This window comes from Sinocyclocheilus anshuiensis, unplaced genomic scaffold (assembly GCF_001515605.1).
Source record: "Sinocyclocheilus anshuiensis isolate Anshui unplaced genomic scaffold, SAMN03320099.WGS_v1.1 scaffold603, whole genome shotgun sequence".
NCBI classification, from domain to species: Eukaryota; Metazoa; Chordata; class Actinopteri; order Cypriniformes; family Cyprinidae; genus Sinocyclocheilus; species Sinocyclocheilus anshuiensis.
This window is the reverse complement of record NW_015551055.1, coordinates 379986-393659: the sequence shown is the minus strand read 5'-3', so window position 1 is coordinate 393659 and position 13674 is coordinate 379986. Positions and strand designations below refer to the sequence as shown.

The 13674-nt window shown below is 36.3% G+C and overlaps 1 protein-coding gene across 3 annotated transcripts in view; it reads right to left on the bottom strand.

Annotated features, from left to right (window-relative positions):
• Positions 1 to 332: 332 nt before the first annotated feature.
• Positions 333 to 13674, bottom strand: part of LOC107661958 (leucine-rich repeat and calponin homology domain-containing protein 3-like) — a 47931-nt gene continuing 34589 nt past the window's right edge. Inside the window, exons 10-18 of one of the 3 annotated variants that reach the window (XM_016451781.1) lie at positions 12579 to 12713; positions 12091 to 12168; positions 11680 to 11731; positions 11536 to 11599; positions 9571 to 9666; positions 9387 to 9484; positions 8365 to 8502; positions 7889 to 7966; positions 333 to 713 (exon numbers count right to left, since the gene is read on the bottom strand). In XM_016451781.1, the coding sequence (XP_016307267.1) occupies positions 540 to 713; positions 7889 to 7966; positions 8365 to 8502; positions 9387 to 9484; positions 9571 to 9666; positions 11536 to 11599; positions 11680 to 11731; positions 12091 to 12168; positions 12579 to 12713 (913 nt within the window). In that variant the 3' untranslated portion in view covers positions 333 to 539. Of the gene's footprint in view, positions 714 to 5793; positions 7095 to 7888; positions 7967 to 8364; positions 8503 to 9386; positions 9485 to 9570; positions 9667 to 11535; positions 11600 to 11679; positions 11732 to 12090; positions 12169 to 12578; positions 12714 to 13674 lie in introns of those variants that run through there. The other 2 variants (XM_016451780.1, XM_016451782.1) reach the window with 2 other exon arrangements.

Here is a 13674-nt window from a genome sequence, read left to right as displayed (position 1 = left end):
GGAGCCACATTGTTTGTCCGACACTCCAAATCTGCACAAAATGTCACAATCTGAGCCGAAGAGCTGTTGTTAGCTTATCACAGGACTACTGCCACCTTTGCTGCTCCGCAAGAGTAATTACCTGTGAAAAACCAATTAAATTTGCATTGTAATAAAGCTGAGATTACAAACGTAATTAATTTTCAATTATGAGGAAGCACCAACAAAATGATTACACAAGAACGGCCAACTACCTCAATAACGAGGCTCATTTAGGTAACGTCTTGCATCATATATTCTGCATAAATATGCAACAGACAAGCAGTTTTAAGTTAAATTTGCTTTATTGTGCTTCGTTTCGTCTGTTTCAATAGCCGCACTGAATTTGTTCTTGTAATTTACATAAAATCCTCTGTACATGGGTTGTAACAGGCAACATGCTAAATCATTTAAGCTGGTATTATTACATGATGGCTGCTGATCAAAATTTCTTACATTTGAAAAAAAAAACAAAAAAAACATTGTGCATCTGAAATGTGCTGGAAATATTCACTTGATCACTAGGAGGCAGCATCTTGATTTTGAGTCGTGGATTGAAGAGGAAGCCCTGAGGGGTCCTGACGGGATGAGCGACGGGAACCTGACGTAGGCAACTCCAAAAGTGCCTGAACGGTCTGAGCGATGCGCGTGAGCCCCTCTTCCTCCAGAATCAGCTGCGGCGGACACAGTGTGTCCTGGTGGGATTTGATGATGAAAAAAGAATACCAGTTTAAATTGGTTTACAAAAAAAGATCATAAAATAAGCAATAAAACATCTTGGCACAGTCAGACAGCTCCAGGAACATTGTTTCTTGTATTGCAGGCCCTAAAATCTGCAAATATATGCTTCTAAGAGGAGATGCTGAAGGGTGAAGTGCACTCTGGGTAAACAAGCAAGACCCTAGACCTCAATATGAAAAGCTTTCCATGCACCTAAGGATGGTTGAGGCATGCAACTCCCATCTGTCATCTGAAGGACCTACAACATGCAAGATCCTCCTCAGGTGCAGACAGGATCACATACAAAAAGTGGCAACAAGAAGCACTTGTGACTCTCTGAAACACGTGACACAGGAAGGGCAGGCAAAGCATGCAGCACAACACTTGATCTCAAAATCATTTCTTTGAATTGCCAGCTATATTGCACAGCAGCGGCGTCGGCACTGCATGCAGTTATAGCATTTCACATAGGAGATGCTGTTTCATCCCAGGGTGAAGTACAGTGAGGGGAGCATAACAAGCCAGCAGACCATCTTGAAAATCCATCATGCATTCCAATTGTTAAGTTCAGTCAACCCTAACAGTATACATTAAGTATAGATTATGGATGAGTTGCATTTGAGAAAAGGCTCTTATTGCCATATTCAGGCTGTATATCACACATGCAGTATATATCAGATTTTGCTGTAAACTCATTGCTTTAACACAATAACAGCGCAGCAGTATTACAATGCAAACGTATTGTGTTTTTAACCCACTATTGTGCCGTAAAGAAGCCAATAATGATGTTTTTAAGACACATAATTTGAGGTGGTTTTTCCTATTGCCCTATTAAAAACATTTCTTCAACATCTGGGTTTTTTCATGCTTCTCTGTTAAGATTAAATAGGTGTGTATGCTCACATATTGTCAAGTTTACGAACACAGCTTTACAGTAAACAGAAAACATGAATGCAGCCATATGGCAACTGGCAATGATGAATTTCTTTATTGTTAGGGGCATCAATTACTGGAATTATTTATTTATTTGGAAGTGTTTATTATTGTCATTATAATTATGTAGAACTCAATTATGATTTATATGTCATGTGCTCAGAAAAGTTATATACTACTGAAATGCTATGAAGAAAAGTGCATGGCTGACTCTACTTGAGACGAGTATTATAAACAAAGAGTTTGTAGATCCAAATGCACAAATTCATCAATTCATAAAGGAAACACATAGTTAATTATAGGAGAATGAGGAGAATTCTGAAATTATAACTGGTTTTCTTTAATGGCAGAGACATTTTTAATGCAGAAAAAATAATTAAAAGAAAAAGTGACACCATTGAGGATTAACTAGGAACTGTTCTCCCCCATGAACACAAAGCACTTCATAATGTCAAAGTGAAAAATGAGTTGGCCAGTTAATTAATAAAAAAATAATAATAAATAGAAAACAAATGGGCGCATAAGAATTCACTCTCCTGCTTTGACATACTTTAATGATTTCAGAAGTAATCAAAAGAATTGCTTGATGAAAGTACAGCTGTACGCAGATAAAGTGCTTCACACGATTTCAGTGTAATGCACCTGTTTGATACTGTCCTAATTAGTTCATTTACACGGTAACACCGGCAAGTGTGGTAGGAAGAAACACTCACTTTTTTAAAGGGGTCCTATTATGCTCTTTTACAAAGTCTTGATTTTGTTTTGGGGGTGTACTAGAACAGGCTCTCATACTAGGTTGAAAAACACATTATTTTTCACATATTTTACATTATTACAACACCTCTCTCCCCAGTCTGGCATGGACGGCTCGAATAGTTCCTGTATCAAATGAAGGCCCGCCTTCTGAAATACGAAACGTTCTGTGATTGGTTAGCTGGGCCAGTGTGTGTTGTGACTGGCAGCACTCGGCGCCTGGTCGGGAAATGTCATGCCCCTTACCATAGCCACCTGCGAGCTTCAGTGTAAATATTGCTCAAAATCAAATCAATTTGAGCGCGATTTAAACCCGGATGATTGTAACCACTCTAAGTTCGTCTGCCTTGGGAAAGCTAGCGTGTCTCCGACATAGTGATGACACTCGTTGCCTTCTCTAGTGCAGCTCAACCAGGTCTTGTCCCATTCGTCGATATCTGTGATATCACAAATCCCGGAAAATATGCGTTGTAGTCCAAACGAGTCGTTCGTTGTAGTTTTTAAAAAATGATTTCTGTTAAATAAAATATCTCCTTTTGACGTGGACTTTGAACTTTGCAGATCTTTTTTATGCTCAAACAGCTACATTACAGACTAACTAAAGTTGAAAAAGTGAAAAAGCATAATAAGACCCCTTTAAATTATTTAAAAACTCAGTTTGCTCAGAGCAATGACATTCATCAATTTTAAGTGTTGATTAATTGTACAAATGCTTGAAGCTGCTATAAAGACTTTTTCTATTTTTGTATTTTCATCTAAAAAACAGTTCTATCCTGCAGTTTTATATCAAAAACTCTTACAGTATTTACATTTCATATGAACGTACTGTATGCATACACTACCATTCTCATAGAAATAAATACTTTTATTTATCAGACGCATTCAATTGATCAGAAGTGACAGTAACAACATCAATAATGATACATTAAAGATTTCTATCAAATACATTTGTTCTTTGGAACTTTCTATTCATTAAAAAATCCTGAAGAAAATAGGTAACGTTTTCCAAAAAAAATATGTAGTAGAACAACGGTTTTCAACTGACTGGAGTAATGGCTGCTGAAAATTTTAAACAGTTCTTTTAAATTGTAATAATATTTCAAAATCTCAGTTTTTACTTTTTTTTTTTTATTAAATAAATGATCAAATGGAAAATTTTAAACAGTTCTTTTAAATTGTAATAATATTTCAAAATCTCAGTTTTTACTGTTTTTTTTTTTATCAAATAAATGATCAAATTACTTCTTTCAAAAACATCAAGAAATCTTACCAACCCCAAAGGTAGTGTAAATACTTAGCTTCCTGTATAAACAAACACACAGTGAGGTCTATAAGTCTCCAAAAGCATTTTTCTGATTTTTCAAAGAGCAGTTTCTTTTGTAATTTTTATCATACTTTTTTGCTTTAACGGCAGCAGCACTGTCCACAAGTTTGTGGGGGGTTGTGACAACAACAACAAAAAAAGAATTTCAATGTGGTCTTACCCTTTGGATCCCACTGTGTAACAGTGTATACTTTTCTTTTTCTCTGTTTACTACTACCCACACGACGGATCAACACTTACCTTTTGGTGAAGGCCACAGAATATCTAGCTAGAGACGAGCTGATGTGAGGATTTCAACCTCAGCAGAGAGACAATGAACTAAAGCAGAATTAATCATGAGCGAGAGCAACAGTCAGTCATGAACATTTGACAAAAGCACATGTAAAGCAGCAGACAAAACATAATTATCAGTGTTTCAGTTTTTTAATAATTTCTTTACAGACAAAAAAAATCTTTATATCAATATAAACTTATTAACTTCTTAAATACATAGTATTTTATAAATATTACAAAACACATTTCGTGTGTTGCAACAGTTTCCACTAGATAACATTTGGACTGAAACATTCAAGTAGATCTAGGGCCCTCTAAACGGAGTCTAGCGTATGTATGAGAAGGACGGTAGAATTAGCAGTCATCCTCTATAAAAGCCTTCAACATGTAGCACATCACAATCCTTATTTCATATGGCTGAGGTCTCTCGAGCAACTGTAAGGAAGTCTGTCTATGCTACATGTGAAGTCTGAGTTCATTATCAGAGTGGACATTTTAAATCAAATGTCTATTATGATTAGCTTTAGCATTGACAACAATGTACAATATTATAAAACCTCATCAACTTACATACAACATTTGTACAAACTCCCTTAAAATGTGTTTAAGACATCGTAGGGTGAGGGATGATACGTTAGTAACTAGTTATAGCACATCCCTTCATAAACCCTTATTTTCCAGTCTCTCTCTCTCTTCCTCTCTCCTCTTATCATTCTCTCCAGATGAGAGGCTGCTCGTTAGTAAACTGTCGGCAAAGCTCCTAAATCACATTAAGTAGGCACGGAATACAAAAGCAACATCAGCATACAGCACCGGAAAAGATGGGTGCTCATGGCACATTACAGGACAACAAAACCACTCAGCCACATTTAGAATCAGGAGACGGCAGACGGAGAAGGCTGTGGAGAAGCACGACTCACAATCATTTCATCTTTAATTAAAAACAATGTTATAAGTTGTAATTTGGTAATGTCTGCATATCTACACTGTGCATCCATGAGCAGTAACACAGACGTGAATTTAAAAAAACAAAATTATTGTTCACAATTTTTTTTCCCCCACCTTAAAGGAACACTCCACTATTTTTGAAAATAGTCTGGACAGACATTTTAGCATCTCTACAGCAAAAAAAAAAAAAAAAACAAAGAACATAGGTTTAAAAATAATTGATCTTTGTGGATTTCCATAACAGTAAATACAAGATAATTGCAAATACATAATTAAAAACGTATGTAATGCACAAACTGAGACAGAATGTACTGTAAATATTCATGATGCAAGACTAATTTCAGCACTGATGAAGGCGAACCCTTCAAACACCACACTTACACTAATCAATTAACTATTTTTTTGTTTTTTTTCCACCTCTTATTCACCTTCTTAAACAACCAAAATGACCGTTCTAAACTCTCTGCTGCCCCCATCAGCTCTGGAGTGCCAGTGGTTATATTGCAGCAGGTTGACCTTTCTTTTTTTTTTCATCATTTGTGTTTATTTAAAGGAACACTCCAATACTTTTAGCTTAGCTTAGCATAGATCATTGAATCTGATTAGACCGTTAGCATCTCGCTCAAAAATGACCAAAGAGTTTCTATATTTTTCCTATTTAAAACCTGACTCTTCTGTAGTTACATCGTGTACTAAGACTTATTTTCTATTAGTCTGCGATTTTCTAGGCCGATATGGCTAGGAACTATACACTCATTCAGGTGTAACAAATGGTAAAACTCAACTGTTTAACTCTAGAGAGTTGGAAAATGAGAATATTTTCAAAAATAGTGGAGTGTTCCTTTAATCAGAGTTGTATTACTCAATTAATCTGTTCAATTTAATTAGTCAGATAATGTGCTCAGTGAGACTGGGTTTCCACCAAATGCGGCTTCAGCACAACATAGAAAAGCATAAATAAACTGAAACAATAACTTAATCTTGAACTGCTTGCATATAAGAATTATATTAAGATGCTCTCAAGAAAACCAAAACGAACATTCAAAAAAAGTAACAAGTTAGCGCAGCTTTGAATCATATTAGTACCGTCAAAAAGTGTTGAAGGGACAGTTTAGTAACAGCACTGCCCTCTGATGGTCACGGTCAACAAGATAAGAAAAGCAAAGTGAAATCGTCCACTCAGCCCTGACAGATTTCAACAACGTGTGAATTAAACCAAATTAAGCTGAGAAGTACCATCACCACACTGTTAGCCACTGTTAAACAGACTGTTTACCAGATGCTACAAACTCATTTGCACTGCTGCGTGAACAGAAGGAACCTACAGGCACTTTGATGCAGAGCAAATACAAGCCATATTAAAGCCCTTCAAGAGAAGAAAAAAAAAAGGGATGGGGAATTTGTGCCAGTGCTTTAAAACTCTTAGGATAACAAAATTCCTTACAAAGACCGCTAGAAAGTGTCTCACCTATCCTGGGATCACCAGCAATGCTAAGGCAATCAGGTGGAAAAGCCCTTCATGAGTGGAAACCACGTCTATATACAGACAAATTCCACATCCTCTAAATAAAAAGGAGTATGTGGCCATTGATGAGCTGTTTATGAGGATTTTTGTTGTGGAAAAATCTCCATATCTGATCAAGACCTCTGATAATTTGCGATATATTTCAATATTTCACTATTTGTAGAAAAAAGTTCTTAAGTCTTACAACTACCCTCATTTTCCAAACCATTTAGATATCTGTGGGGATAATGTGTAAGTTGAAAGGCATTATGGGTGAGGAATTTGCTCTGATATACATGTCAGACGGCATCAGCGGTGTCTGTGACAGTGTTCACAGTACAGAGAAGATGGACTTTGAAATCCATTACATTTACACATTGATACTCGCTCACACTATGCTATAAGGCGGCAGTAGAATAGATAGAGCAAAGCCATGAGGAGAGAGTAGAAGAGCAGGAAGCCGGTGGAAAAAGGAGAGGCAGGAGAGACAGAGGGAGAGGTGCCACTGTTGTCCTCGTTCACCTCCTCCTCTCCTCCTGCTATTGCCAGGAGCGCCGTCACACAGCGGCGCACTGCAGGTAGCTTACTGCACAGGATATCAGACGCTAAACACAACTCCATCTGAGAAAGAGAGAGACAGACAAAAGGACAGGAAGAACAATGCAGAGGGGACAAACAAAGATGTTTGGACACAAGTGTTGAGCAAAGACAAAAACATTAAAGCAGGATCATTTAAAGGGATAGTTCACCCAAAAATGAAAAGTTTTTTGGTCAAACTATCCATTTAGGGATAAATGTTTTGGGGAAAAAAGTATTTTTTACTTGAGTTTTATACATCACATTCCCACAGTTTTGACTATTTCTATATGATAATAAAATACTATTATTTTTATTGTGATGTATAAAAAAATTAAACAAAATAAGAAACATATTGTAAAATAACAATAGTATTATAGTGTAAATTAAATGATTATTTAAAAATAATTTAATTCAAGTATAAAATGACTATAACTATAAAATGATGCTAATATTTAAGTCTTAAGTTTTCAAGCATCCTTTTTTTTAACCATCAAGCTTGACAGCAAGTAAATAAATGCACTGCAGGGTTCAGAACGAAGCACAGCACTTTGTTCATTTACACGCGTGCAGTTCATGATACAGTATTGAGGTGACTACCCCTTTAAGATAAACAAGATAAAAATAAAATGGCAAAGAGAGCACACAAAAAGGAGCAAATCGAGCTTGAAGCAACTGAAAGACAACGTAAAAAAGCTTCAACATTATTGCAGTCATATGTCAGTGGGCGAAGTTGATTTTTCTCATTTACAAACAGCACGGACAACACATCTCAGGAAGACAAATAATATGGAGTATAATAAAAGAAGCAAACAATAAAAGATTAAATTTATGTTTACCTCGGGGACTCCCAGTCTACGGCATGCGGCAATGAAGTTTTCGACATTGAGGCGGCACTTGGCAGCACTCAGCTTTGGCTTAACAGATAGAAAGATTGCACATACATTCATTAGAAAGCAATTCAAGAACAGCCTGCTGGTATTGTTTGTTTATTAATTTTTCAATGCCATAAAATTATTATATAAACCATTTTAACTTGACATAAGACAAAAAAATCTAAAATAGATTCAGGTGATACATTACAAAATATTCCACTTAAACATGTTTCTGAATAAAAGCGCTTTCTGGCAGTATTATAAAAATTAGAATCCAACAGGATATGCAGCCTGCTAGTAATCTAGCTGATCCTGGATCAGCCTTTTTAAAATATGGATGAATAAGTATTACACCGAAAGATCCAGACATGGTGCTTGTTTTATGAGATACTAGATTATGTTTTGGCCATGATGAGAATAAGGTCTAAGCATTAGCTCACCACTGCCGGTGAGGGGATGTGGATGATTGACACAGAACGGGGTCGCACGTGATTGGCCAACTGGCAGAGAATTGTGCCATTGGACAACTCCTCTCCCAGATCCTCAGGCACAGAGATCTTCAGACGCGACTCCAGAGTCTAGCAGAGAGACATGGAAAAAGTGAGACTATTGGGAAGAAATAAAAAAAATAATAATACTTTTAAAACTAAACAAACAGATCTCTGGAGGGAATTTTCTTGGAAGATACATAACACTTTTTCAAGACCCCAGAGATCAAATCAGAACATGTCACTTATAAAACAGCTGAATGTTGTTGAAGAAAATCAGGCAAATCATAAATATTAAACTCCTGTCCAACCCTTAAACAATACTGGACTATAATAATAATAATAATCATACAAACTATTTAAAGTATTATGGGACACTCACAGTGACCTGAAAATGTAGCTATTAATAAAATGTATTACTTATTACACTACTGTTCAAAAGTTTGGGATCGATTTGTGAAATTTGTTTTAATGTTTTTGAAAGAAGTCTCTTTGCTCACCAAGGCTGCATTTATTTGATCAAAAACAGTACTATTGTGAAATATACTCTAATATGCTGATTAGTGCTCAAGAAACATTTCTTCTTATTATTCATGTTGAAAATAGTTGTGCCGTTTAATATTTTTGTGGAAACTGTGATACAATTTTTTTTTTTTTCAGAAAAAGAAACCAGCCTTTACTTGAAATGATACTTTTACATTGTTATAAAAACTTTGTCACTTTGTATCTATTCAATGCACCTTGCTAAATAAAAGCTTTAATTTCTTAAAAAAAAAATAATAATAATAATCTTACTGACCCAAACTTTTGAACAGTAGTGTACATTTTAGTTCTAAAATATATTTTGAAAAAAAAAAAAAAATTACTACAAATAAAATAAGTAGTAAACAATAAACGTCTGTATCAAAAATTGGGGTGAGGTGTGTCAAAAGAGCTAGAGATGGTGAGATGAATAATACGGGATGCCTCTTTACTTTACGCAGTTGCAAGATGTCTGTTCTCTCCTCTCGAGGGGATCTGAGTGTGGAGCGGGAGTCACTGCAGCCAGACTCCGCCAAACTGTTTCCTGATCCTGAGAGAAAGAGACAACATATAGTATCGACCAAATCAAGAAAATAGCTCCTATATTCCTAGATTTACTTCTCTATGTGTGTGTACCTGTCTTGACGTTGCAGCGTGAGGATGTGCGGAATAAGAAGCTGTTGGGTTTGGGAGCAGAACCTGTAGGAGAACAGGGCTTCACAGAGGATGTATCTGGAACATGATACAAACATGATTCATTAAATACTGAAGTTGCATTAAGACTGGGTACCAATACAGCTTCAGCAGAACACAGAAAAACTGACGTTAATAAAACAAAAATGTAATCAATATATTGTGTCGAGATTATATTATATTTAGGCCAGAGAAGAATTGGTCCCCTGAGCTTGGTTCATTCAGTAATATTATCATTGTCTTCAGCAGAGCTGCTTTAAGCTGAATTTAACTTGTTTCATAATTGATCAACTTTACACAGTTACTGAACTGAACAACACTGAACTGACTTGAGCTGAATAATTACACTATTGTATTGCTTTAAAACAGATTTTGGATTTGTCTCATATTTGATGAAGTCTGCATCACTGATTCTGTTATTTTCCTGTTTATTACTGTGAAGCTGCTTTGAAACAATCTGTACTGTATAAAGTGCTACTGTATATAAATAAAGGTATACACGTATAGATACAAACTATATTATATTACTCTCAACTACAACAACAATAAAACCCTGTCAAAAAGCACTTTTGAAACAACACTGCCCTCTGGTGGTCACAGTGCTGAATTTTTTTTAAAGGGTCATGAAGTTTCAGCACTGGTTAGTTCTCACCAGTTTTAAAAAAAGCTAAAAAAAAAAAACCACAAATTGAGCGTGGTGCGCAGCGGAGCAGACAACACACACAGCTTCACGTTCAGTTTAATTTCGCTCCCATCGAGTTAAAAACACAAATAAATGACATATATATGAACGCGCTGTTGCACCTCTGAGAACGTTTAAGGCTTATTCTTAGGCGTTTATATAAGCCTTTTGACGGGTTGTGTCACAGAGCTGTCACCAAGTGAATGAATCGCGTTTGTGCTGAACTCTTATTACAAAGCAAAAACAAACACTCTTCTTCGATCCATGAACGTTTCTCTCAGTTAATGTGCGCGATGTCATCTCACAGTCTGAAACGTCTGTCATAGCAAATCAACACATGCTGTTGTGAATAATTAAGCGAAGCGTCTTCTCATACGATAAGAACAGGTAGTCTCATGAATAATTTAATAGACACCAACGCGTCATCGATGTACTATGGTCCATTGCCACTTAAATCTCAGAAAAAGTAGTCTGGGGTTTCATGACCCTTTAAATGAGACGAAAAGCATTAAAAGAAGCTAAATGAATGACTGAAAATTATCATGTAAATTACTTTCATAACATTTTTTTAACTGGTTAAAAAAATCCCTGAAGAACATTAAGCTCGTAAAACTTAAATGCAATTATTTAAATTTTAATTATAATTATTTTAGTGACTTAAAGGGTTAGTTCACCCAAAAATAAAAATTAGGCTGTGTTTTAAAAACGCATCGATTCGCTACAGGAGGCCTTTGTTCACCCCCAGGAGCCGTGTGAGACACTTTTTTTTGTGGAAGGGTGCTTTTTATTTCACGTCTTTTGGACAGAAGGAATGCAACACCCGCTGAGTACAACGATAGAGCTTGAAAGATCAAAGACAATTTTTTATATAACTCCGACTGGATTCGTCTGAAAGAAGAAAGTCATATACACCTAGGATGCATTGGGGGTGAGTAAAACACAGCCTAATTTTTATTTTTGGGTGAACTAACCCTTTAATTTACTGGAACTAGGAGTGCCTGTAAATTAAACTATATTTTCACATGAATGTGAAATATTTGCCCAAGCATATTCCAAAACAGGTTCAAGTTGGTCATGTGGATTTGCAGCACTGACCAACAGAAAGCTGCCTGATTTGAAAGTGAGAAAGAAAGAAAAAAAAAGATAGATCTTAAATGCTATTTTTCATTTGTACTGTCTGTTAATAACGTGATGTTTAGCTAGAAGCATCTTGGTATGGAGGGTACCTGGGCGACTGATGGAGCGCTGTAAAGACCCCGATTGAGAGGATGGAGAAACCTGATCTACACTCTGACAGGAAGAGAGAGAAATAAGTTTAAGGAAGTATTAAACTCTCATGTATAATTAAACACTCCAGTAAAAGTACTCACTGCACATCTCTGTTTCAGGCCATTGGGTGGAGAGTTGCTATCAGAATCACCACTAGAGGGACACAAAGATCAACAATCAACTGATTGCAAAACTACAAAAGCGTGTTAACTGCTTTGAGAACTTCACCACCTAGACAACTACAAAATGAAATAGAAATAGGTTGTAATACTACAACTACATCATGCCTTTTTATGAAGGCAAGCTCATTTTAAATAAGGTACAGTATGTCTGTTTGATTTGACTGTTCATTATTTAGCCACAGCAAGTAATCTGGTCCCTTGAGTGTCTCAATTTCAGATTTTTGCCTTTTCTGTTAAAAGAGACTCGGATTACCACAACAAAATGTTAACAAAAGCACGCATTCAAATGCAGAAGACAAACGCATATGCAGGCCATTCGCTCACTCTTACCCTGAAACACTTCCTGTTCCTCCGTGCTTTGTCGTCGTTGCCAAGTTACTTCCTGTTTTTACAGTCATCTTCTGCAAACTGTAAGACATCAAACGTTTATTAGTCAATAGACTCATAATACAGAAGAAAAGCACACAAGACTTTGTTCTTATAAATATAGGCATTCTGGGAGAGCCCCTCTGATTTTCTCCTTCTGGCTATTCTTTACAATGATTCAAGACTCTAACTGTGCTTTAAGACACTAATGAAGTAAAGGCACGCAGCAGCAGGTAACAGTGGATTCCTTTACAACCACGAGGCCTTTGATGATGAAGCATCAGAAAGGAAATGAAAAAGGCCATTTTATACACTTTATAGCCATAATGTGTGTTTGTAGATTCTTTATTGCTTGCCATGCATTAGTAAACAGGCTTGTTAGTTCTATCGCTTTTAAGGCCTAACGGTCTTTTTTGACGCCGCACGTTCATTTAATCCCATCATCCACTCACGTGCTAGCTCTGTCTCTCTGCTGTTGGGCTCTCTCTCTCTCCTGCCAGATGAGCAGGTTTCCGGGTCTCCTTCTCTCCTCTAAAGTAGGACTGGATGGCGAGCCGGAGTCTGAACCATCTCCAATCACAAATATCCTGAAGCGAAGTGAGAGAGATTTACGTCTTTATTTATTTAGGTCTTGAATCCTTTTCTCAAGAATATTCACCAAAAGGTTACAACTTAATATAGCTTTTTCTGATGAAACGGTCTTTGTTAAGTCACCACCACTATGCAAGGGTGTTGGTGGTGGTTTTTTGTCACTGCTGTGCAGTTTTTAGGGTGTTCTGGGTGATTACTTACTGACTCAAGCCAAAAGAGTCTCTTATCATTTTCTGGTCCCTAAGTATGGCTTATGTCAATATAAGTCTAAGGGAGTTTTGTCCATTTTAGATCACCCACCATATGTCTGATTGCTTAAAGAAGACATATTATGCCCCTTTTTACAATATGTAATATAAGTCTCTGGTGTCCCCAGAATGTGTCTGTGAAGTTTCAGCTCAAAATACTCCACAGATCATTTATTATATCATGTTGAAAATGCCTATTTTGAGTGGAAGCAGAAACACACTGTTTTTCTGGCCTATCTCTTTAAATGCAAATGAGCTGCTGCTCCCCGCCCCCTTTTCCAGAATAGAGCTGCACCATTACAGCTCGTACCTGCTAAAAACATCTGCATGTGAGTACTAAACTAAGTTCTCATTCACACACAAGTTTACGTTACGTTAAAAACACGCGAGTTACAAAAAACAGTTGGTTATGTCTATGAAGATTGTAAACAGCTGGGAAATAAATTGCATGTTTATTTTAGATCTGTGTGGCAGCAGCAATATACAACAAATAAATCAATAAATCCACTGCTCTGTTGTGTCCTTTGAGGCTGGGACTGTAAATAGTGTTAATAATAGGATCACACACTACATTACCAGATTTTCAGGTCATTCTGAACACAAACTCACGCAGAAACGTGACAATGTTTTTCTATTTTTTTTTTGTTTAGAAAAAAAAATTATACTGCAATATTTTTGTTATTATGCAATATATATATATATATATATA